Source organism: Triticum aestivum, chromosome 1B (genome assembly GCF_018294505.1).
Source record: "Triticum aestivum cultivar Chinese Spring chromosome 1B, IWGSC CS RefSeq v2.1, whole genome shotgun sequence".
Lineage (NCBI taxonomy): Eukaryota > Viridiplantae > Streptophyta > Magnoliopsida > Poales > Poaceae > Triticum > Triticum aestivum.
Window position 1 is genome coordinate 406567262 of NC_057795.1, and position 25085 is coordinate 406592346.

General features: G+C 47.7%; 2 protein-coding genes across 2 annotated transcripts; one reads left to right on the forward strand and one right to left on the reverse strand.

Annotated features, from left to right (window-relative positions):
• The first annotated feature begins 1111 nt into the window (after positions 1-1111).
• Positions 1112-8854, forward strand: LOC123091862 (uncharacterized). Its single transcript, XM_044513469.1, has 2 exons — positions 1112-1902; positions 7925-8854. Exons 1-2 carry the CDS (start codon positions 1217-1219, stop codon positions 8439-8441), a joined length of 1203 nt encoding a protein of 400 aa, XP_044369404.1. The 5' UTR covers positions 1112-1216; the 3' UTR covers positions 8442-8854.
• Positions 8855-10144: 1290 nt separating this feature from the next.
• Positions 10145-13467, reverse strand: LOC123091866 (pectin acetylesterase 9). The gene is made up of 12 exons (XM_044513473.1): positions 13185-13467; positions 12812-13024; positions 12250-12329; positions 12041-12127; positions 11743-11867; positions 11595-11655; positions 11434-11490; positions 11274-11351; positions 11093-11198; positions 10766-10911; positions 10568-10678; positions 10145-10462 (listed from the first exon to the last, which is right to left on the reverse strand). Exons 1-12 carry the CDS (start codon positions 13315-13317, stop codon positions 10451-10453), a joined length of 1209 nt encoding a protein of 402 aa, XP_044369408.1. The 5' UTR covers positions 13318-13467; the 3' UTR covers positions 10145-10450.
• Between the last annotated feature and the right edge of the window lie 11618 nt (positions 13468-25085).

The window sequence follows — 25085 nt, forward strand, 5'->3', positions numbered from 1 at the left end:
GGGGAGTCACATCTCTGAAGAGCAAAATATAACCCCTCCATGCAAGCATAACATGCAGCTTCAAGAGCCTTCCAACACAAGAATAATTGTTTGTAAGCTGAAGACGCAATTCCTCTGGAGTTGTTCCTCAAAACCATACCTACTACCGTAGTTCCTTCTGAGACAAAAGATCCACTTACATTCAGCTTCATGCAACCTTCCACTGGTGGGTACCATTTGGGACTATCATCATGTTTAATCACAAGAGATTCTCTGTGTGCAGACGCATGTGAGGATTCAGAGTGGTGACCGAAAGAGATTACCATTTCCCCTTTAATAGGACCGGATGTAGAGTTTAACTTCATCGCAATCAGTGACTCGAGGTAGCTAAATAAGAACCTTTGTGATACTTCTAGTGGTGGCACATGTTTATCATGCGCCACTTCATTCCGATTATGCCAGCAGCACTAAATAGTCATCAGCTTGTTGATATTAGCCAAAGGTTCAAGGGCCAGAAGAAGCCATTCTCTACCTATATGTCGAACATCAACAAGCACAAATACACGACCGTAGGACCTCTACATAATGCATAAATAGTGATGTCTGATTTCAAATCACAAATTAGACATGTGCTTGAAACCTCCGGCCCTCTCAAATGTTTGTTTTGCGATGTAGTTAACGGATTTGTAGCAACTCTTCAAGCAAAAATTTGAATCGTTGGTGGGGCATTAGCTGACCAAATTAGTATGATCATCGTCCATCAGGATTATGTAACACTACCTATGTTTCAATGGGAGGGGGGCGCTCAGCCGCTAGATGACATCAGAGCTGAAGGGTGGCGGGCAATTTTTTAGATATATTGTATTTTATGTTGATGCAAATGAGAACCAAAAACGCTCCTTGCCATAGCCCGTTCAAACAGCCATAATTGGTTTCCCCTTATGTTCTACTACCACGAATTGCAGATTTTTATAAATCAAATTATGACATCAATCACTGGGAACCGAAAGCTGAAGCTGAAGACGCGGCAGGCGATAGGATGCATTAACTGGTAAATATTCTGGATCAATACTAAGATTTCCTTTAAATAAGCCCAAATCTGATGAAATAAATCCGATGCATTTATGGGCATTGCGGCGCCAGATCATACATAAATCGTTGCGGCGCGTGCGCTTCCCGGAGACCAATCGATCGATCGAGCCAACCAACCAGCCAACCGGCCCGCCTCTTGCGTTGCATGGGTCGCTCGCCTCGACGACACCGGGCGATGGCGGCGCCGCCTCGCGATCCGGGGAAAAACCCTAGGGGGGTCCTCCCCGGCGACCGCATCTTCGCCTCGCTGGCCCCCTACATCACCTTCGCCGACCACCTCCGCCTCCGCATCGTCTGCCGCGCGTGGCGCTTCTTCTCCCGCCGCCTCGGCCGCCGCCCGCCGCCCTTCCCGTGGCTCATGCTCCCGGAGCCGGCCTCCGCCTCGCAGTCCGCGCCCGCGCCCGCGCCGGCCAACGTGCGCCGCCAGTTCTACGACATCCCCGGGGGGCGGCCCTACGCGTACGATGTCCCGGGGGAGGGCTACCACCGCTGCGTCGCGTCCTCCGCCTGCGGGTGGCTCGTCTTCGTCTCCGTGGACGCGCCGCGCCGCCTCGTCCTCGCGAACCCCGTCGCCGGCGCGCGGCTGGTCCTGTCGTGGCCGTTCAAGGAGAAGAACGCCGAAGGGCGATTCCACGCCGCGCTGACGTCATCGCCGGCTGACCGCCGGGCGTGCTTCCTCGTCCTCGCCACGGACAGGCTCGTCGCCTACTGCCGCCCCGGCCAGCAGGACCAGGGGTGGCTCACCCTGCGCGCCCCGGGGTTCCGCTACGACCCGGCCGCCAGCGACATGGTCACCGTCGGCGCCATGGTGTACCTGGTCGACGGCAGGAGGTGCTGAAATCTGAGATGGGCTCTAGGCCCATATTGCAATTTCTGAAAAATCTCTAAGGGCCCATGTGGGTTATATGGCACTAGGTGTGTGGGAAGTTTAGTCCCACCTTGGAAGTGGAAGGAGAGTTGGAGTGGTTTATAAGGGACTCTCTCCCTCATGCTATTGGAGCTTGAGAAGAGATGAGGCCCTCGCGCACTCCTCCTCCTCCGCTCGCCTCGCCACGCCACGCCTCGTCACGAAACAGAACGCATCTCCGCCTCCACGCCCACGTCGTTCCGCTGCTGCTGCTGCCGCCGGCGACTCCGTCCCGTTCACCGCGTACACGGTTGACGGGAGAGCAGGCCTCCGAAACCACGCCTCTCCGGATCCTGTACGGGGAGAGGGGCGATTAGGTTTTTGGGTAGCGACTACGCGACTGCTCGCTTCTGTTCATCTACGTCCGCATCACCTTCATCATCACCATGTCGACCGACACCGACCGTGCCGCCGCTGAGAAAGCCGAGGCCGACAAGAAGGCCGCCGAGGATGCCGCGGCTGCTGTCACCGCCACCGCCACCGCGTGGCCGATTGGAGGGTATACATCGCTTATCCCTCTCGTGTTTCTTTCTGTTGTAGCAGTACTAGCGGTATGCGTAGATGTCTCTACTATATGCGTAGTACATGCTCTGTTAGATCATAATCAGTATGTTATCAATGCTGTCCATGTCATGCTCATGATTTATTCATGGATTAATTTAATCGAAAAACTGCCTATTTTCTCATCAATCCAAAAACCTAATGTCTGTAGGAGTTTTTCGAATTCTGGTTTTGCTGCTGCACTGAAACCGTCCCCGTTTACGGGGACGTACTTTAAGCGTTGGCAGACTAAAACCACCTTATGGCTCACGGCCATGAACGTGTTCTGGGTCGCCGGTGTGACTCCTACAGGAACGATCGCTCCTGAACAGGAGAAGGCGTTTAAGGAGGCCACCGTGGTGTTCCTCGGGGCAGTTCTGAGCGTGATTGGAGATAAGCTGGTTGATGCATATTTACATATGCGGTCTGCCAAGGACTTGTGGGAGGCGCTCGAATCTAAGTTCGGGGCTGCCGATGCAGGGAGCGAGATGTATATTATAGAGCAGTTCCACGATTACAAGATGGTTGAAAACCGTCCTGTATTGGAGCAGGCTCATGAGATAATATGCATTGTTAAGGAGCTTGAGCTTCTTAAGTGCGAGTTACCGGGCAAATTTGTCGCGGGCTGCATAATCGCTAAGCTCCCCAATTCCTGGAGGAACTTTGCCACCACTCTGAAACATCAGAGGCGTGAATTCTCTGTGGAGGATGTCATTGGCCATCTGAGTGTTGAGCAGAACTCAAGGGCAAAGGACTCGCACGGAAAAGGGGTCGAAGGAACTTCTGTGGCCAATATGGTGCATCAGAAGAACTCCAATTCCCACAAGCCCAGGGGAAAGAACGGTGTCCAACAGACTGCCGACTTTAAGAAGAAGGGTAAGAAGACCTTCAAGAAGAACAAGAAGGATGAGGGCTGCTTTACTTGTGGTTCGGCTGAACATTGGGCCAACAAGTGCCCAAACAAGTTTAAGAAGTCAGGACAGGACTCCAAGTCTGTCAACATGATTGTGAGCAACAATGAGAATGGTGCATCTGGGTACGGTAATTTATTTACTGTTTTTTCAGTGTTTCAGCCTACCGATTGGTGGGTGGATACAGGTGCAGGTGTTCATGTGTGTGCTGACATTTCATTGTTCTCTTCTTACCAGGTCACAGGCCACGGGTCCGTATTGATGGGGAATGGCGCGAGTGCTTCTGTTCATGGTGTTGGCACGGTCGATCTGAAGTTTACTTCGGGAAGGATCGTGCAGCTGAAGAACGTGCAGCATGTCCCCGCCATCAAGAAGAACCTCGTTAGTGGCTCCCTTCTATGTAGAGAAGGGTTTAAGTTGGTATTCGAGTCTAATAAATTAGTTGTTACTAAGTATGGACTATTTGTTGGAAAAGGTTATGAGAGCGGAGGGATGTTCCGCCTTTCCCTCGCAGATTTCTGTAATAAAGTCGTGAACCATATTCATTCGAGTATTAATGAATCTGAGGTTTGGCACTCACGTCTTTGTCACATAAGTTTCGGTGTTATGACGCGGCTAGCCAAGTTGGATTTAATCCCGAGTTTCACTTTAGCCAAAGGTTCTAAGTGCCTTTCATGTGTGCAAGCTAAGCAACCTCGCAAGCCTCATAAGGCCGCGGAGGAGAGACACCTGGCACCATTAGAACTCATACATTCTGATCTTTGCGAGATGAATGGTGTGTTGACTAAAGGTGGAAAGAGATACTTCATGACATTGATAGATGATTCCACTAGATATTGCTTTGTGTATCTGTTAAATACTAAAGATGAGGCTCTACACTACTTTAAAATCTATAAGGCAGAAGTTGAAAATCAACTTGAAAAGAAAATTAAACGAGTCCGGTCAGATCGTGGTGGAGAGTACTTCTCGAGTGAGTTTGATTCCTTCTGTGCGGAACACGGCATTATTCATGAGAGGACGCCTCCCTATTCACCCCAGTCAAACGGGGTTGCCGAGCGGAAAAACCGTACTCTAACTGATTTGGTTAACGCCATGTTAGATACATCGGGTTTATCCAAGGCATGGTGGGGGGAGGCTATATTGACGGCATGTCATGTCCTGAATAAAGTTCCGACAAAGGAGAGTGAGATCACTCCCTATGAGAAATGGGCAAAGAGAAGGACGACACTCTCGTACCTGCGCACTTGGGGCTGTTTGGCGAAAGTCAACGTGCCGATCCCCAAAAAGCGTAAGCTTGGACATAAGACCGTGGACTGCATTAATTTGGGCTACGCTAAGAACAGCGTTGGCTATAGATTTCTAGTAGTGAAATCTGAGGTACCTGACCAGAAGATCGGTACAATTATGGAGTCTAAGGATGCTACATTCTTTGAGGATATTTTTCCTATGAGAGATATGCAAAGCACTTCTAGACAGGAATCTGAGGAGACTCCTGAACCTGCCATCCCTATGGAATATTATGAACAAACACATGATGAAAATCCCGAGGAGGATGACGAGGAAACCCTTGGTAGGGGCAAGAGACAAAGGACTGCAAAGACCTTTGGTGATGATTTCTTCGTGTACCTCGTGGATGATACTCCCACTTCTATTTCAGAAGCGTATGCCTCTCCAGAAGCTGACTACTGGAAGGATGCGGTCCGTAGCGAGATGGATTCCATCATGGCTAATGGGACATGGGAGATCACCGACCGTCCCTATGGTTGCAAACCACTGGGATGTAAGTGGGTGTTCAAAAAGAAGCTTAGGCCCGATGGTACGATTGAAAAGTACAAGGCTAGGCTTGTGGCCAAGGGCTATGATCAGCAAGAAGAGGAAGATTTCTTTGATACTTATTCACCTGTGGCTAGACTGACCACCATTCGAGTATTACTCTCGTTGGCGGCCTCACATGGTCTTCTCGTCCATCAGATGGATGTTAAGACGGCTTTTCTAAATGGAGAGCTAAAGGAGGAAATCTACATGCAACAGCCTGATGGCTTTGTGATAGATGGTCAGGAAAGAAAGGTGTGTAGGTTGATAAAATCTTTATATGGCCTGAAACAAGCACCTAAGCAATGGCATGATAAGTTTAATACAACTTTGACATCTGTTGGTTTCGTTGTTAATGAGGCTGACAAATGTGTATACTATCGCCATGGTGGGGGCGAAGGAGTTATACTGTGCTTGTATGTTGATGACATACTGATATTCGGAACAAACCTCAAAGTCATTGAGGAGGTCAAATCGTTTCTATCTCAGAACTTTGAGATGAAAGACCTTGGTGTGGCTGATGTTATCTTGAACATCAAGCTACTGAGAGATAATGAGGGTGGGATCACACTTCTGCAATCCCATTACGTTGAGAAGGTGTTGAGTCGTTTTGGATATTCGGACTGCACACCATCTCAAACACCATATGATCCTAGCGTATTGATTCGAAAGTCCAAAGGCATGGCTAAAGATCAATTGAGATACTCTCAAATCATTGGTTCACTGATGTACCTAGCGAGCGCAACGAGGCCTGACATCGCGTTTGCTGTGAGCAAACTGAGCCGGTTTGTTTCCAAACCGGGTGATGTACATTGGCATGCTGTTGAGAGAGTTATGCGCTATCTGAAAGGTACTATGAACTATGGACTTCACTATACCGGATACCCGTCGGTACTTGAAGGGTATAGTGATGCGAATTGGATCTCTGATGCTGATGAGATGAAGGCCACAACTGGGTATATGTTTACTCTTGGAGGTGGCGCTGTTTCCTGGAAGTCTTGCAAGCAAACGATCTTAACGAGATCGACAATGGAAGCAGAATTAACGGCATTAGACACATCTGGTGTTGAAGCGAGATGGCTTCGAGATCTTTTGATGGACTTGCCATTGGTTGATAAACCGGTTCCGGCTATCCTTATGAACTGTGACAATCAGACTGTCATCACCAAGGTGAAGAGTTCAAAGGACAACATGAAGTCCACCAAACACATAAGAATGAGATTAAAAGCTGTCAGAAAATTAAGAGACTCCGGAGTGATAGCGTTGGACTATGTCCATACGGCTAAGAATCTGGCAGATCCCTTTACGAAAGGGCTATCACGTGTAGTGATAGATAGTGCATCGAGGGAGATGGGTATGAGACCCACATGAGTTACCATGGTGGTAACCCAACCTATGTGATCGGAGATCCCGTGAAGTAGGACCTGGGGAAACAAGCCAGTGGTGAACTGAGGAGAGTAACTTTACTAACCCACTCCGTTGGAGATGCAATACTCTCGGAAACTGTACGGAAGGATGACTATTGTCTTAATGTGTTCCAAGGCTTATATGTATAAGCAAGATGCTATCCTACAGAGCGATCTTTGGAGGAACACACCTATGTGAGCCCGACTGCTAGTCACAGTCTATGAGATTGGGGTGATCTCTAGTAAACTCATGAATAGGCCAGGAGTGTGACTTATATGCTCCACCCGAGGGGTCAGCCTTCGGCAGCCCAGTACTAGTAAGACATGTGGTGAAACTTCTTTACGCCAAACTGACAATTCAAGGCATAGTCCATTGTTCAGTTGTGAAGGAATGTAGCTACTTGCTCTAGGTGAAGCTCAACCTTAACAGGTCTTCACTGAAACACTAGTATATCAAAACAGTATTTGGAACAGAGGACACTATGGGACCTCGAGATCTGGTGGGGGATTGCTGAAATCTGAGATGGGCTCTAGGCCCATATTGCAATTTCTGAAAAATCTCTAAGGGCCCATGTGGGTTATATGGCACTAGGTGTGTGGGAAGTTTAGTCCCACCTTGGAAGTGGAAGGAGAGTTGGAGTGGTTTATAAGGGACTCTCTCCCTCATGCTATTGGAGCTTGAGAAGAGATGAGGCCCTCGCGCACTCCTCCTCCTCCGCTCGCCTCGCCACGCCACGCCTCGTCACGAAACAGAACGCATCTCCGCCTCCACGCCCACGTCGTTCCGCTGCTGCTGCTGCCGCCGGCGACTCCGTCCCGTTCACCGCGTACACGGTTGACGGGAGAGCAGGCCTCCGAAACCACGCCTCTCCGGATCCTGTACGGGGAGAGGGGCGATTAGGTTTTTGGGTAGCGACTACGCGACTGCTCGCTTCTGTTCATCTACGTCCGCATCACCTTCATCATCACCATGTCGACCGACACCGACCGTGCCGCCGCTGAGAAAGCCGAGGCCGACAAGAAGGCCGCCGAGGATGCCGCGGCTGCTGTCACCGCCACCGCCACCGCGTGGCCGATTGGAGGGTATACATCGCTTATCCCTCTCGTGTTTCTTTCTGTTGTAGCAGTACTAGCGGTATGCGTAGATGTCTCTACTATATGCGTAGTACATGCTCTGTTAGATCATAATCAGTATGTTATCAATGCTGTCCATGTCATGCTCATGATTTATTCATGGATTAATTTAATCGAAAAACTGCCTATTTTCTCATCAGGAGGAAGGTCTGGCGCGCGGACCTCGCGGACCCGGAGCCCAAGGTGGAGTGCCGGAACACGGCGTGCCAGCTCCCGTTCGGCGAGAGCAGCATGCGCCACTACCTCGTGGAGTCGCTCCGGCACGTCCACCTCGTGCTCGCGGACGAGCACAACGCGCGCGTCGCGCTCTTCAGGTTGGACTGGGACAAGAAGATGTGGATGCAGGACCGGGTGCGCGGGGACCGTGTCCTGCTTTTGGGCCGCGGGTGCTCGGCCTCTGTGCCGGCGGCGTCGGGCCGGCCGCCTGGCATGCTGCTATTCGCGCACCAGCCGTCGTTGAGTCTCGTTGACGTGGGCGGTTGTGGCGCTGGGCTCGCGTGGTTCTGGGCGGAATCGTGGGTGGATGACGGCTCGGATGATATGCTGGTGCTGAAGAAGAAGATGCACCACCGGCAAGGCGAGTTCACCGCTGGTGACTCGTTCTGGTTCTTCCCGGCCATCGATCCGGATGAAAGGGCTATGGTTGCATCGCAGGCCTAGCTAGTTGGAACATGAAATTCGTGCTTCTGGTAGGCTGGTTTGAACCTCAATTACTGGACTAAGAGATAGTGTAGAACCATGGGTTCTGTGAAAGCTGCATCTTATTTCTGTTGTTTTTGTCTGAAGATAGCAATAGTCCTAAAGTTGCAAATATCTGAAAGCCCTGGTTCTGCATCCTGTTCCTATATGATTCAAACGAGTTGTGATGCAACCAGCAATACATGAACGTAAGCTATCATTTATCGAGAAGTGTTGATTGCGCCATACCGGGGTGCGATGCGTGGCCATATACACGAAACGGTGATTTTTTTCATAATTCATTTTCAGCTTTTCAGAATCCTAGCTAAGGGACCCTTTGATTCATAATATATCATTGGAATTTTGGAGGATTATGTTTCTTAGGAAGTTTTCATTTGTAGCTTGCTTGGAGTGGAGAATTGTAAACCATAGACAGTTTTTTTGTGTGTGTTTTTGCGGGTCAAACCATAGACAGTTTTCTTATAATCCACTTTACTTGCAATTTTAAAGGAAAAAAATTCCATTAAGCCCAAATCACGAAAAACTTCACAATGGATTTTTTTTTCATATTTCCTAGTCCTATCATTTTAAGAACCAAAGAGGTGCACTTACAATGTAATAACATCTGATCCTTAGTTTGAGGGAGTCTTTCCTGTTTTGATTGGAATTGGCTTTGCTCTCATTTCCGAAACACCTAAATCCCCTATTTATATCATTGCAGAAGAATGATAGGCCATATCCATTCACTGTTATTTTACTATAATTGCCATAATGGTATTTAAATTGATGGAATTTTAGAATCATTGGTACATAAAATTATCTAAATAATCATGTGATATTTCTGCCTAAATACTCCCTACAATTATTTAAATTGATGCACTTTTAAATCTGCTGGGATGTTTGAAGTAGAGTGATTCCCCCTGATGGAGTGCATCAAACAGTTGGGTGTTTGGGTCGGTGATTTTTTACTCCGTAACTAGATTACACGGTGAAACATACTGTTAGTTCTTGCTTGGATGGGCTGGTCTGTAGTCATAAAACTTGACATCAGGTGTATCCGCAATAAGATACTAGTACTACAGATGAACTCATATTTCTGATTGAATTTGTAATAACTTGAACTGGATTCTGTCAAAAATGAAAACAGATGACTCTGCCTTTGTTATATTCACATCGTGTACACTAACCTGAGCAGAGTGGTGGGCATAACCTCTGGCCCTTTGGGCACATTCATCAGACAGTGGTAATTGGTAACCCACTCACTGATCCTCAAGACTAGATCCTCTTCCGGTGCCTCACGTGGCCTACCAAACAACAGATCTAAAACGGCATGAACCATTGGTAAAATTATTATCTAAAGTATATGTTATGGAATTTGTTATTTTCTTGTTGATTTTCGATTCTTCCAATTTTAGCTATTCTTCTCGGGCTTTTCATTGCTCTTTCTTGTGTTCTCAGGTGTTGGCCCAGGCCTATTTGTCCTCTGCATGCTTGCCTTTCTTGGCAGCCCTTCCTGGGTATAGGCCGTATTGCAATCAACCAGGGTCCAGTTCAACCCATCAATAATTTTACAACCCGCTAAGTAGTTTTTGGCTGGTTTTGACGTACATATACGTGAAACATTGGCATTTCTCTCTCAAAAAAAATGTTGAACCGTTGACATACACAGGGAACAAATGCATACAGTTTTTGGTTTGTGATTGGCCAAAAAAAAAGATGAATACCAATTGAAATTCAGTCCCAAAATAGACAGTCCCAAAATCAAAGAATGATTGTCAAAGAAAATGGACCAAAGAAAGCAAATGTACAGACATGGAAATGATGGATTCGAACCCGAAACATGCTACCTCCATGCTGGGCATCCAAGCTATTTCTTCTATATATTTGTAGTATATATGATGAACTTAGCAATACACAGTAAATTTTTGCCAATATCTCTTGTATTGAGCTGAAGAACACTATGAACCAACCTACATAACACATTGTATCCACTAGTTGCCGACCTGCAAAATATCATGGGAAAATATGAACAGATATACCCTGCATAGAAAGACCCCAAACTCAAACACCCACCCTTGCATGTGCATTTGCATTTCCCAATAACTGACCTGATTCAATGGTATAATGTTGTGACAAGTTGAGTCGCAGGGATAGGCGCAGTCGATTTCTTGGGCGGCACCCCTTTCAAAGTACCAATCACCGACTAGCTCTGCAATTGTCTGAAACTCCAAAATGATTTTCGTGCAAACACCATGCATCACTAAAAGGTCACAAGCGTACAACTTAACCTCATCAATTATTAGTACCTCATTGTCCAGTGTTGGGGAATTCGGCGCAAACCATGTGTCCTGCAGCTCGCTCTGGCAATGTGCAAAGCAAGAATTGATGAACATGCCCATCTCCGGCTCACCTTCAAACGGTTTCAGAGCTGTTAACATTGCACTTCTTAGGCCTGCAGACAAATTCCTCAAGACAGTAACTCAATGAAGAACTTTACACCCGCTCGTTTGATACATGTAGCGAAAATTTGTACTCCCTCCGTAAACTATTATAAGAGCGTTTAGATCACTACTTTAGTGATCTAAACGCTCTTATATTAGTTTACAGAGGGAGTATAAAGCACTGAATGTAACCTTGTAGAGTTGCAATTTGTGATGTGCTGCATGTGCTGGGGTCCGCCTTACAGCGACTCCAGTGACCCGTAGGATCAGACGAAGGAGGCACAAAGATGTGATGGAACTACCAAAAAATAATAATAATTTTACTAGTGGTCAGCTGGTGAAAAATATTAACTGGTACAATGTATTCCTTTACCTGATATACATCGTACGCTGAATTCAAGATGAAATATGGGGTTTTAATGTTTTGAAGTGCATATTGCGGGAAAAAACACTGCACAGAAGGGGTGGAGAGTATGATCAGTAAAACTGCAGTGCCCATAATGTGGTTCAATGCTCTGAAAGGAGAGTCTGACCAGATAAGGATTGAGTGTTGAATTTAGACAGTCTTTGTTCAAATTCTTCTCAGCTCCCTACATCAAAATTAAGAAAATAAAATCAAAACATACTTGAAAAAACTCTCAAACATCTTAAGCCAAATCAGTGTGTAAAGAGAAGGTTTACTGATGCAAATAACCTGCAGAGCAACTAGGCTGCTAAAGAAAGGTCTAATGCTGTTGTTGCCGGAAATGTCATCCCTGAAAAAATGGCATAAGTTTAACACATTTGACCAAAAGATCAACCTTCCAAAAGTAAACTCATTGCTCGATTAGTTCTAGCGTTACACATCAAGGAAAAACCCCGCGTCGCTCATGCATTTCACCGTGGCGACGCCCCCGAGAAGCTCCCCGAGGTTGTCGCAGTGGAAGAATGTAGCTAGGCCTCCTGCTGAGCAGCCTGAGAGCAGCACCTGTTGGATTCAGAACTTGCTCAAAACCATGACCGACTTAACAATTACACAACTACCTGTCTTGTAGAGTGATTTGTGTTAGTAACTCAAACCCAAGCACTAACCAAAAGCATACCATTAGTAGAAAACATGCAAAAAGTATATAGATTAGTACTGATGAGATCTGCAGAAACCTTTTCGGCTTTGGCGAGGCCTTTGGTGAGGAGATCGGAGATGATAGCATCCCATATCCTTTGACCTCTCATGTAGATGACTGAAGACTGCATATGTCGGGGCGGCAAACAGTACAAATAGTGAGCAGACGGAGTTCAGTTGAATGCAAGCAGCAGCTCGTTTACATATGCAGTACACAATATGATTTAAACTTTTGAAGAGTACGTACGCCATTTCTGAACTCTGAATCGCCCGCAAAGGATCCGCCGTCGCAGTACCGCAGCTTCACGCGATTCCAGTTGTAAAAATCTGCTCGAATTGTCAAAAATAAAAGAGACCTGAAGTAGTGACGAGAACTAATATGAAACTCTGTATTCCATTGACCAGAAGTTGTGCCAGTGGCCTGATGCAGATGTGAGGCAGTCATCATCATCCTTGTAGGACCATGAGCTTGAATTCGCCATGGGCCTAGATGTGTTAAAGCGAAACTGTTGGTGCTACCTACCGGATCATGGTGATTGTTGACTGGCCGCAACCTTTTGCAAAAGCACAAGACAGTACCACCATCACCATGAACGGAGACATGCATGTGCTGTGCTGTGTTGATCATCATCGACGACTTGGCGTAAAAGGTACGTACGTACGAGGAAAACAGGAATGCACGGGGAAAATGTCTCTCCAATTAATCAAACCCGTGTTCGTTGCTTGGAAAAAGTATTATGAAAGCGTTTCTGCTGAAGAAACTGAAAAGAAACTGTAACTGAAGAGAAACAGCAAGATGATTGCCGTACCTGGGTTCCTGGCCGGATCGTTGCTGAGAACGCCGGAGAAGACCTCGAGCTTGCTCATGAGCCGGGTCGACCCTCGCCGCGTGCCGGCTCTTGCGGCGCACGACGGCGCGTCGTTGCACCAGCCGCCGCCCTCGAACTGGAGCAGCCACCCGCGGGCGCCCGAGCCGGAGCCGCGGTGGAGGTGGTACGCCGGCGGGCTCCCGTCGAGGCACACTGCAATTGAACGGCAGTTCACACGCGCACCATTAATTGGCATTCCCATGTGGTTAGCATGCCAAAGCTTTAGGCAGAGCATCTGGTGAGCAGGGCAATGTGCGGCCGGGTGAACGCGGGTGAAGGAAAAGAGGATTGATTAGAGGCGGCGCGGACTTGCCTGCCCCCGTCGACGCGGCGCCCGGGACGAGAGTCATGCCCACCAGCAGCCTCTTCTCCTGGCCCGCCGCCGCCGCAGCAGTAGCGATCACGACGACGGCAGCTGCCCACGTCCAGAGCCGCCGCCGGTCCATGTTGGTCGACCGCGGCACGGCACGCGCTGGAAAGAGATATCAAGGACGGAGGGAGAGGAGGCGCGGCAGGAGGAAGAAACTTGCGGGACCTGGACTGCCCGTGTCTGGTGCTTCCAGCCAGTCCAGGGATGTCCGTCTCGTGTGCTGTGCATGTGGCCATGTGTGTATATGTACAGATTGGATGGCGAGATGGCAACGCCGACCGCCAGATTGCACCTCATCGGCGTTCGTTGGGTGGAATGGTTGGTTTTACTGGCAGTTGCGTTGGAATGATTGGTTTTACTAGCAGTTGTGTAGATGCAGGAGTATTAGGTAAGATATTAATCGTATCATATTTATATTAGGAAAGATATAAATTGATGTTAATATTCGTTAGGATATACTACTAGTTACTCCCTCCGTTCTAAAATAGATGACCCAACTTTGTACTAAGTTAGTACAAAATTGAGTCATCTATTTTGGAACGGAGGGATATTATGCATGACATTAAATAAAAAGATTGAGGGCGCTTCGTTGCGGTTGGTATTGTTAGGATTTCATAAAAAACTTAGTTGGTTTGGTGTGTGGGGAGATGGTGGAATGTTTTTCTTATAATGCATTTTTCTTAATATAGTACAGATGCAAGCGGTCATACACTCACCCCAACATATGCATGCACGCACACCCATTCTTATGAGTAGTTTCGAAAGACTGAGTCGACACATCATCTTGAGATTAACCAAGACGGCGTAGTTGACAAGAACGTCTCCTATCACTAAACACACCGTGTCGAAAGGCCTGAAATAAATTCAGAAAAATACAAGCATCAATGTTAAGTCAAGGACTTGAATTCTGCTGGGTTGAGGATATCACTGTTGTCATAACAATCCAACCAGATGTTGATTCGCATAATCCAATATTTCAATGGTCTCTTTGTAAGGGTATACTTTTTTGTTATCTACACACTACTAGGGAAAAGCCTAGCAGTAGCGCGCGTATTAGGTGTATCAGTAGCGCGGGGAGCCGCGCTACTGATACGGCGCTACATCTAACATGTATCAATAGCGCGTGATGACCCACGCTACTACTATACATGGCTAGAAGCAGCGGGCTTTTGGGCAACTCGGTACTACTAATATCTGCAACGCTTTAGTTCAGGACGCGCTACTGGTAAGGATGCACTGCTGCTAACTCTACTCCCCTCGCTACTGTTAGTTTTATTAGTTTTTTTCTGCATATTTGTTTTGTATATGAACATGCTTTATACAATAATCTTTAGCATCATACGCATATAAATGTAATCATAGCATCAAATCATGTCATCATCATAAGCATCATCCGACATAAAATGGTCTCTCGTCATCATCTCGAAAATAGCGATACAAGTTCTTGCAACTACATCGTCATCCATCTAAACAATGATACACACGAGAAGAGCTATCACTATGAGTGAGAGCGGAACTATGCAGTACATGAGTTTGTACCCTTCTCTCGCACTAGCGTGAACCTAAACTACCTACTAGCTGTCGCTCGAAAATCGGAAACCGGTACACCTGGGCCTGACACTCCGGCCACTCGCCGTATACTCCTGGCGTAGCACTTCTTCACCATCGATGATCTATGCACCTGCATCGCATGAGTCGATTATATGCAACTTATATAGTTGAGCAACAGAAAGAGACAGACTTGGCAAAAATAGAAGCAACATATCATAAGCATAAATAACAAAGTTCATCGTACCCAAAATGCCCTAACTAGAGTGATCTTCGCTAGTCGAGGAGGGCGGTTTAATTACATCACAAATAAAGTTTCGTCGTGCATACCTCAAAGTTTCGTCATACATAAAGTATGGACTAAACGGACACATTGTCATATATCGACAATCACTCAAGCATGTCGTGCCATCCATCCAAGTCAGGGAGATAGTCCCCGAGCTTAGTGAAAGGCTTCAGGTCGAGACGCTGAGCCGCTACGCGTGTTCGGACGTCTTGCGGCGACATTTCCCCTTCCTCGTAGAACAACCCTGTTTTTTCGAGGACCTCCTTCATGATGATTTGTGCAAGTTCATGCTGGATGCGATAAAACTCAGCTCGAAGACGATGATCGTCAATATCTCCTACGTTCCTTGCCCATTGCAAAATATTGGCATCCCTGACTGTAAGTGACATGTGCAGATTCTGCCGATCCCGTCTGTACTCCAGCATCTGGTGTATGACATATAATCCATCATTAAGATTATCACTCGGTTACTGGATGCAACAGAAGTCGGTCTTATGGCCGAAGACGGCCCTGCTGTTCCTAGTCTTCTTGATCTTGACCTCTCCACCCCGTACGCCATAGAAAAAGATAGCACTATTGAGAACAGACTTGATGTGGGTGTAATCATTTTTGTTAATGTTCTTTGACGAGTCCAAGTAAAGAGCGTGGGAGTATCGGGGGTAAAGGATGATGAGGACGGTGCGCCCGTTGCTACGCAAAATAAGTACACCTCAAATTAATTAGTCTCCATCGTGCAAATGAATGATTGAAATCAAAGGAAGGATATCTGCGCGGATGACTTACAGGGGATGATAAGGCACGAGAATCGTCTCCTTGTCCTTATTGGCGACCATGAAAGTGACGAGGTAGTCCCTCGCGTGTTCACGGTGCTTTGCGCAGATTGCCAAGAAGCTCTCATGCATTAAGTACGGGTCAGCGACACAGATATAAGGTATCTGCTCAATCCCGATGATGTAGTTCATGTACAAGGCATAAAGGCGGACAAACGTAAAATCCAGCTTCTTCAAGTGAAACATGTCAAAGATGTAATCGAATCGAAGGAAGAACTTCTCCGCCGGGAGTGTGTCGACGTACAACCTTTGCCGCGGCACATTAACCACGTAGAGTGGATATCCTAAATTTTCCGAGGCGATTAGGCTTTTCTCTCTCCGCAGCACATTGTCATGAAGTCTCCTTAGATCTCCGTGTATGGCTTGTACCGATGCCTTAGGTAGGATTGGCTCACCGGCGATATGGTATTTCGTCGCACCGGGGACAGTTATACGGTCTTGAACCCGAGGCTGCGGAGGTGGCTGGATCATAGCAGCAGCTTTATTGCTGCCTTTCCTCGCTCTCTTCCGATGCTTCTTTGGTGGAAGGTCATCTACAATACGTTCAGGCTCCGGAGGCAGAAATTCATGCACCGACTCATGACGCTCAAACCCTGAGTACTCATACCGTTGAGCCATCGATCCTCCGTCATCAGTGGCGCCAGTATTGAGATACTGTTGAGTGTCATCGGCATCCTCATCCTCATCTATGGCGACGTCATCAGCGACTAATGGAGCATCTTCCTCACCCAGTCCGCTATCACCCAGCATGATAGGCGACTCTAATTGGGTAGGTGGGGTGCTGATGTTCATACCTTGCGGAGGTTGCGTGGTCGTGGGTGTGCTCTCGGCCGCCTCTAGACAAAGCAGACTCTTTGGCCACAACAGGACCCACGTCTTGCAATCTCCAAGCCGCCACGGGGTCTCGTCGTCATCTCCCCCCAGTACCAGAGGAACCAAATTCTCGTGGCCCGGTTTGACACTGGCCACGAAAACCCTAAAGGCGTCTGGGGCGATCAGCCGGCTGTGGAACAATTTTTTCTTCGGCTTCATTATTGTCGCCTTCCACACGTCCACCTTCTGGCCGTTGATGTCGTACAATATGGTGCATGGGGCGCCGGCCTGCAAAGACATGTCTGCGATGTGAGACATCCGAAAGGCAACGGAAACGGGAGATTATACATTTATTGAAGAGGGCCAGTGTGACATGTACCGTGAGGGCGTCGAGCTCAGCCAAAGACGAAGCAGGTGCTGGTGCAACTCTAATCGAGCTGCTCCCGAAGAAGTCGTCAAGGGAAAATTCGGTTGGATCTTTTTCTGGATTTCGCCTGCTCCAACCGATGATAACCTGAACCAAGACTGTCCACTCCCGTTTTACGGCAGCTACCATTGTTGCGACCGTCTTAGCTGAATTCTACTCAACCGCAATCTCAACCTTCTTGTCGATGCTTTCTTCAGTTAACCTCTATCTTTCCTTTCTATCCTCTGTGGTCTTAGTGTAGTACTTCTTCCACGTGGCGCTGTCTCCAACACCATGTATGCATCCATACGACGGTCGAGTGTCCACCGGGAGTTGTTTCAATATGTTCAACGCCTGGTTAAATGGGATGTCCCACTTGGGCCTCGCCAACGCCTCAGACGATGACTCGCTTTCGACCGCAATCCTGTGCTGCTCTCTCTGCAAAAGGAACAAGGATCGTTTATAAATATGACTAAACGTGCGGTCAAATTGATCAGAAACTAAAATTATCAGTCGTCTCATGAACTCCCTCGTGACCGGGTCCGTCTCAAAAACCTTCTTGACTGGGTCCCAATGGTACCGGGCCCTAAGGACGTCATACTCCTGCGGGACGGTGAACTCCGCCAAGGGGTCTGGGATGCCTAGACTTTCGCGTTCCGTGTCCTCCTTGGCCCATATGGACCTCTTCCCCGCCTCTACTTGACTAACTCGTTGAATCAAAGATGATTAAGTTTCCTTTCCATAGACATGAGTTGTCATTTGATTAACGGGATCACATCATTAGAGAATGATGTGATTGACTTGGCACATTCCGTTAGCTTAGCGCTTGATCGTTTAGTATGTTGTTATTGCTTCCTTCATGACTTATACATGTTCCTATGACTATGAGATTATGCAACTCCCGAATATCGACGGAACACTTTGTGTGCTACCAAACATCACAACGTAATTGGGTGATTATAAAGGTGCTCTACAGGTGTCTCCGATGGTACTTGTTGAGTTGGCATAGATCAAGATTAGGATTTGTCACTCCGATTGTCGGAGAGGTATCTTTGGGCCCTCTCGGTAATGCACATCACTATAAGCCTTGCAAGCAATGTGACTAATGAGTTAGTTGTGGGATGATATATTATCGAACGAGTAAAGAGACGTGCAATTAACGAGATTGAGCTAGGTATTGAGATACCGACGATCGAATCTCGGGCAAGTAACATACCGATGACAAAGGGAACAACGTATGTTGTTATGCGGTTTGACCGATAAAGATCTTCGTAGAATATGTGGGAGCCAATATGAGCATCCAGTTTCTGCTATTGGTTATTGACCGGAGACGTGTCTCGGTCATGTCTACATAGTTCTCGAACCCGTAGGGTCCGCACGCTTAACGTTCGGTGACGATTTATATTATGAGTTTTGTGTTTTGATGTACCGAAGGTAGTTTGTAGTCCCGGGTGAGAACAGGGACATGACGAGGAGTCTCGAAATGGTCGAGACGTAAAGATCGATATATTGGACGACTATATTCGGATATCGGAAAGGTTCCGAGTGATTGGGGTATTTATCGGAGTACCGGAGAGTTACGGGAATTCGCCGGGCAGTATATGGGCCTTATTGGGCTTTAAGGGAGAGAGAGAGGCAGGCCGCGCGCCCCCCAAGGCCTAGTCCGAATTGGACTAGGGGGAGGGGCGGCGGCCCCTCCTTCCTTCTCTTCTCTCTTCCCTTTCCTTGACTCCTACTCCTACTACATGGAAGGGGGGAATCCTACTCTCGGTGGGAGTAGGACTCCCGAGGGCATGCCATAGAGAGGGCTGGCCCCTCCCCTCCTCCACTCCTTTATATACGGAGAGGGGGGCACCCCATAGATACACAAATTGATCATTGATCTTTAGCCGTGTGCGGTGCCCCCCTCCACCATAATCCACCTCGGTCATATCGTAGCGGTGCTTAGGCGAAGCCCTGTGTTGGTAGCTTCATCAACACCGTCATCACGCCGTCGTGCTGACGGAAAGCTCTACTGGATCGTGAGTTCGTGGGACGTCACCGAGCTGAACGTGTGCAGATCGCGGAGGTGCCGTACGTTCGGTACTTGGATCGGTCGATCGTGAAGACGTACGACTACATCAACCGTGTTGTCATAATGCTTCCGCTTATGGTCTACGAGGGTATGTGGACGACACTCTCCCCTCTCATTGCTATGCATCACCATGATTGCGTGTGCATAGGAATTTTTTTGAAATTACTACGTTCTCCAACAGTGGTATCAGAGCCAGGTTTATGCGTAGATGTTATATGCACGAGTAGAACACAAGTGAGTTATGGGCGATACAAGTCATACTGATTACAACATGTCATACTTTGGTTCGGCGGTATTGTTGGATGAAGCGGCGGGTGTCAGTTTCTCTAACTTTAGTTGAACCGAGTGTGGCTACGCCCGGTCCTTAAGAAGGTTAAAATAGCACTAACTTCATGAAATATCGTTGTGGTTTTTATGCGTAGGTAACAACGGTTCTTGCTAACTTGTTTTTGCAGGGCATGTTGTGATGTGATATGGTCAAGTCGTGATGACATATAAGTTGTTGTATGAGATGATCATGTTTTGTTGAAGTTATCGGCAACTGGAAGAAGCCTTATGGTTGTCTCTTTATTGCATAAGATGCAAACGCCAAATAATTGCTTTACTTTATCGCTATGCGATAGCAATAGTTGCAAGAGCAATAGTTGGCGAGACGACCATGTGATGAAACATTGATGTAGATCAAGATGATGGAGATCATGGTGTCATGCCGGTGACGATGAAGATCATGACGATGCTTTGGAGATGGAGATCAAAGGCACAAGATGATGATGGCCATATCATGTCACATATTTTGATTGCATGTGATGTTTATCTTTTATCCATCTTATTTTGCTTAGTTTGACGGTAGCTTTATAAGATGATCTCTCACTAAATTTCAAGGTAAAAGTGTTCTCCCTAAGTATGCACCGTTGCCAAAGTTTGTCGTGCTGAGACACCACGTGATGATCGAGTGTGATAAGCTCAACGTTCACATACAACGGGTGCAAGCCAGTTTTGCACACGCAGAAATACTCGGGTTAAACTTGACGAGCCTAGCATATACAGATATGGCCTGGAACACTGAGACCGAAAGGTCGGGCGTGAACCATATAGTAGATATGATCAACATACTGAGGTTGATTTGGATCACGTGATCACTTAGATGATTAGAGGGATGTCTATCTAAGTGGGAGTTCTTAAGTAATATGATTAATTGAACTTTAATTTATCATGAACTTAGTCCTGATAGTATTTTGCAAATAATGTTGTAGATCAATAGCTCGCGTTGTTGCTTCCCTATGTTTTATATGTGTTCCTAGAGAAAACTAAGTTGAAAGATGATAGTAGCAATGATGCGGACTGGGTTCGTGATCTGAGGTTTACCCTCATTGCTGCATAGAAGAATTATGTCCTTGATGCACCGCTAGGTGACAGACCTATTGCAGGAGCAGATGCAGACGTTATGAACGTTTGGCTAGCTCAATATGATGACTACTTGATAAGTTTAGTGCACCATGCTTAACGGATTAGAATCGGGACTTCAAAGACATTTTGAACGTCATGGACCATATGAGATGTTCCAGGAGTTGAAGTTAATATTTCAAGCAAATACCCGAGTTGAGAGATATGAAATCTCCAACAAGTTCTATAGCTAAAAGATGGAGGAGAATAGCTCAAGCAGTGAGCATGTGCTCAGATTGTTTGGATACTACAATCGCTTGAATCAGGTGGGAGTTAATCTTCTAGATAAGATAGTGATTGACAGAGTTCTCTAGTCACCATCACCAAGTTAGTAGAACTTCGTGATGAACTATAGTATGCAAGGGATGACGAAAACGATTCCCGAGCTTTTCATGATGATGAAATCGATGAAGGTAGAAATCAAGAAAGAGCATCAAGTGTTGATGATTAACAAGACCACTAGTTTCAAGAAAAGGGCAAAGAGAAAGAAATTTCATATAAAATGGCAAGCAAGTTGTCACTTCCGTGAAGAAGCCCAAAGCTAGATGTGACGCCCGGATAATCAAGCAATAGTGAACCTATGATAATGATGCCACGTCACCTCTATTACTGTCGCTAATCTCGTGTTAGTTCAATACAATCCAAATTCAAATTTGAAATTTTGTCAAACAACAAAAATTTCCAAACTTTAAAACAAAAATGTTCGGGGTGTGCTAATTAACGCTTAGGAAATTATGGTGAAGAAACCCTGTTTTTACAAAATGCATAAATACTTTAAAATGAATTAAAATAGTAAAAGAAATATAATTAAAACAAAAATATACAGAAGGAAATAAAACAAAGCAAAGGGTAAAAAAAGGACCACCCCGCTGGGCCTCGGCCCAGCTAGCCATCCAGCCGGCCCAGCGGCCCACCTCGCTCCCACCTTAAGCCCCCACTCCCCATCGAAACCCTAGCGGTCCCTCCCCATTCCCCACTCCCTCGAACCCCATCTCTCCCCTCGATCCCCTCCACCTCGCGGGACGCACACACACACACACACACACACACATCGCGCTAGGGAGAGGAGCTCCCTGCGCCCGATCCCCGTGCCCCAACCACCGTAGCCCGCCCCCGACGCGCCCCGATCGCCCTGACGCCGTCGCCAACCACCACCACATCACCGGAGCCACACCGCCATTGCCCGACGCTGCCCGAAGCTACCTCGCCGTCGCCGGATCTCGCTTCCCCGACTCCTCCCCGAGCCATGCTGCCCTTGACCCTACGGATCCGCGGTGAGGCCCCCGACCTCCTTTCCTCTCTGTTGATCGCGCCGTCCTGCGGTCGTGCACGTGCCGCCCGATGCTCGTGCTCGCGGTGAGCACGCGCGCACCCACGCGCTAGCCTCGCCTGTGGTCCGCGCCGTCGTCCACCACGGTGCGCTCCGCGCTAGGCTGCATCGCGCCTCACGCCCGCGGCCACCTCCGGCACTTCGGCGCCTGCCTTGCTCCTCCCTTTTGCCCCGCCGTGGCGTCGCCGCTGCCACGCCGGCGCCGCGCAGGCGTTTCCCCCCTCACCGTGGCCTCGACTGGCCGCGTCCAGTCTGGGCACCCGCACCCGCACGCCCCGGCGCCCGTTAACGCGCGCCCGCGTGCCCGTGCCCGTTAAGGCCCATAGGGCCTATGACAGTGGGGCCCCACCCAGAACGATTTAAAAAAAGAGATAAAATTAATAATAATGAATATAAATTTAATTAATTAATTAACTAAATTAATTAACTTAATTAATCATGTTTAATTAATGTAATTAATTAACTAACCTAACTAATTTGTTAATTAAACTAATTAAGTTGGTTAATTAGTTAACAGAGTATGACATGCAGGACCCACACGTCAGTTTGACCAGTCAACGCCCTATTGACTGCTGACGTCATGCTGACGTCAGCATACACTATTCTGGATAATGTTAGAGATAGATAATTAAATAAATTCTAAAAATGATTAAATCTTTTAAAATTAATATAAAATAAACCGTAGCCCGGATGGAAAAACTTTGTACATGAAAGTTGCTCAGGACGATGAGACGAACCCGCTTCGCAGCCCGTTCATCCGCCACGCGTCCCTAGCATAGTGAACCTGCAACATTTCACCTCCGGTTCATCTATTCGAAAACGCGAAACACCGGGGATACTTTCCCCGATGTTTTCCCCTTTCGCCGGTATCACCTACTACCGCGTTAGGGCACACCTAGCACCGCATATTGCCGCGTCCTGCTTTGTGTTACATTTGATTGCTCTATTGTTTATTGTGTTCCCCCTTCGTTACTTCTTTCCGGTAGAATCTGAGACCGGTGCCGATGTCCGTGTGTTCGACTACACTAAAGATGACCCCTCCTTGCCAGAGCAACCAGGCAAGCCCCCCTGATCACCAGATATCGCCTATTCTCCTCTATACTGCTTGCATTAGAGTAGTGTAGCATGTTACTGCTTTCCGTTAATCCTATTCTGATGCATAGCCTGACATTGTTGCTGCATCTGTTGATACCTTACCTGCAATCCTAAATACTTAGTATAGGATGCTAGTTTATCATCATTGGCCCTACATTCTTGTCAGTCTGCCTTGCTATGCTATTGGGCCATGATCACTCGGGAGGTGATCACGGGTATATACTATACATACATACATACTACGCAGATGGTGACTAAAGTCAGGTCAGCTCGATGAGTACCCGCAAGTGATTCTGATGAGGGGGCTGAAAGGACAGGTGGCTCCATCCCGGTAGAGGTGGGCCTGGGTTCTCGACGGCCCCCGACTGTTACATTGTGGCAGAGCGACAGGGCAGGTTGAGACCACCTAGGAGACAGGCGGGCCTGGCCCTGTTCGACGTTCGCGGATACTTAACACGCTTAATGAGATCTTGGTATTTGATCTGAGTCTGGCCACTGGCCTATACGCACTAACCAACTACGCGGGAAAGATATGGGCACTCGACGTCGTGGTATCAGCCGAAGCCTTCTAGACGTCAGCGACTGAGCGGCGCGCGCCGGATTGGAACGTAAGCCTGCTCTTGTATTAAGGGGGCTAGTTCTGCTTTCGGCCGCCCACGCAACGTGCAGGTGTGCAATGGGCGATGGGCCCAGACCCCTGCGCCATAGGAGTTAGTCCTGCGTGCTGACCTTTCTGTTAGGCCAAGGTGGGGCTGCGATGTGTTGATCTTCCCAGGCCGGGCATGACCCAGGAAAGTGTGTCCGGCCAAATGGGATCGAGCGTGTTGGGTTATGTGGTGCACCCCTGCAGGGAAGTTAATCTATTCGAATAGCCGTGATCTTCGGTAACAGGACGACTTGGAGTTGTACCTTGACCTTATGACAACTAGAACCGGATACTTAATAAAACACACCCTTCCAAGTGCCAGATACAAACCGGTGATCGCTCTCTAACAGGGCTATGAGGAGAGGATCGCCGGGTAGGATTATGCTATGCGATGCTACTGGAGATGCTACTTGGAGGTGCTACTTGGAGGACTTCAATCTACTCTCTTCTACATGCTGCAAGACGGAGGCTGCCAGAAGCGTAGTCTTTGACAGGATTAGTTATCCCCCCTCTTATTCTGGCATTCTGCAGTTCAGTCCACTGATATGACCCTTTACACATATACCCATGCATATGTAGTGTAGTTCCTTGCTTGCGAGTACTTTGGATGAGTACTCACGGTTGCTTTCTCCCCCCTTTTCCCCCTTTCCTTTCTTTCTGGTTGTCGCAACCAGATGCTGGAGTCCAGGAGCCAGACGCCACCGTCGACGACGACTCCTACTACACCGGAGGTGCCTACTACGTGCAGCCCGCTGACGACGACCAGGAGTAGTTAGGAGGATCCCAGGCAGGAGGCCCGCGCCTCTTTCGATCTGTATCCCAGTTTGTGCTAGCCTTCTTAAGGCAAACTTGTTTAACTTATGTCTGTACTTAAATATTGTTTCTTCCGCTGACTCGTCTATGATCGAGCACTTGTATTCGAGCCCTCGAGGCCCCTGGCTTGTATTATGATGCTTGTATGACTTATTTATGTTTTAGAGTTGTGTTGTGATATCTTCCCTTGAGTCCCTGATCTTGATTGTACACATTTGCGTGCATGATTAGTGTACGATTGAATCGGGGGCGTCACAAGTTGATATCAGAGCCGACTGCCTGTAGGAATCCCCCTTCCAACTCCTTGGCCGAAGTCGTGTCTAGACTTTACAAAACTTTTACTAACATGGCTGTGCGGCCCATGGGCCCATGTCGCCATTGGGTGGTATTAGGATCTTTTACTCCTTGTCTATACTCTGGGGCTCTGATCTCTCTTCTATTCGGGTTAAATGAATTTTGCTAAATCTAACATTAGGATCTCGTTATCACTTTCACCCGGAGAGCCCCTTATTTCTGATGATCGTCTGCTGCACGTGAAGACCCTGAAGATACTCTCCGCT

What these genes read in the sequence shown, in the direction of transcription:
- LOC123091862 (XM_044513469.1), top strand. Translation starts at nt 1,217, where the DNA reads ATGGGTCGCTCGCCTCGACGACACCGGGCGATGGCGGCGCCGCCTCGC. An exon ending in TACCTGGTCGACGGCAGGAG is followed by an intron (nt 1,903 to 7,924) that starts GTGCTGAAATCT and finishes TCTCATCAGGAG; the next exon opens with GAAGGTCTGGCGCGCGGACC.
- LOC123091866 (XM_044513473.1), bottom strand. Translation starts at nt 13,317, where the DNA reads ATGGACCGGCGGCGGCTCTGGACGTGGGCAGCTGCCGTCGTCGTGATC. An exon ending in GCGGGGTTTTTCCTTGATGT is followed by an intron (nt 11,656 to 11,742) that starts GTAACGCTAGAA and finishes CCATTTTTTCAG; the next exon opens with GGATGACATTTCCGGCAACA. An exon ending in CCCCAACACTGGACAATGAG is followed by an intron (nt 10,679 to 10,765) that starts GTACTAATAATT and finishes TTGGAGTTTCAG; the next exon opens with ACAATTGCAGAGCTAGTCGG.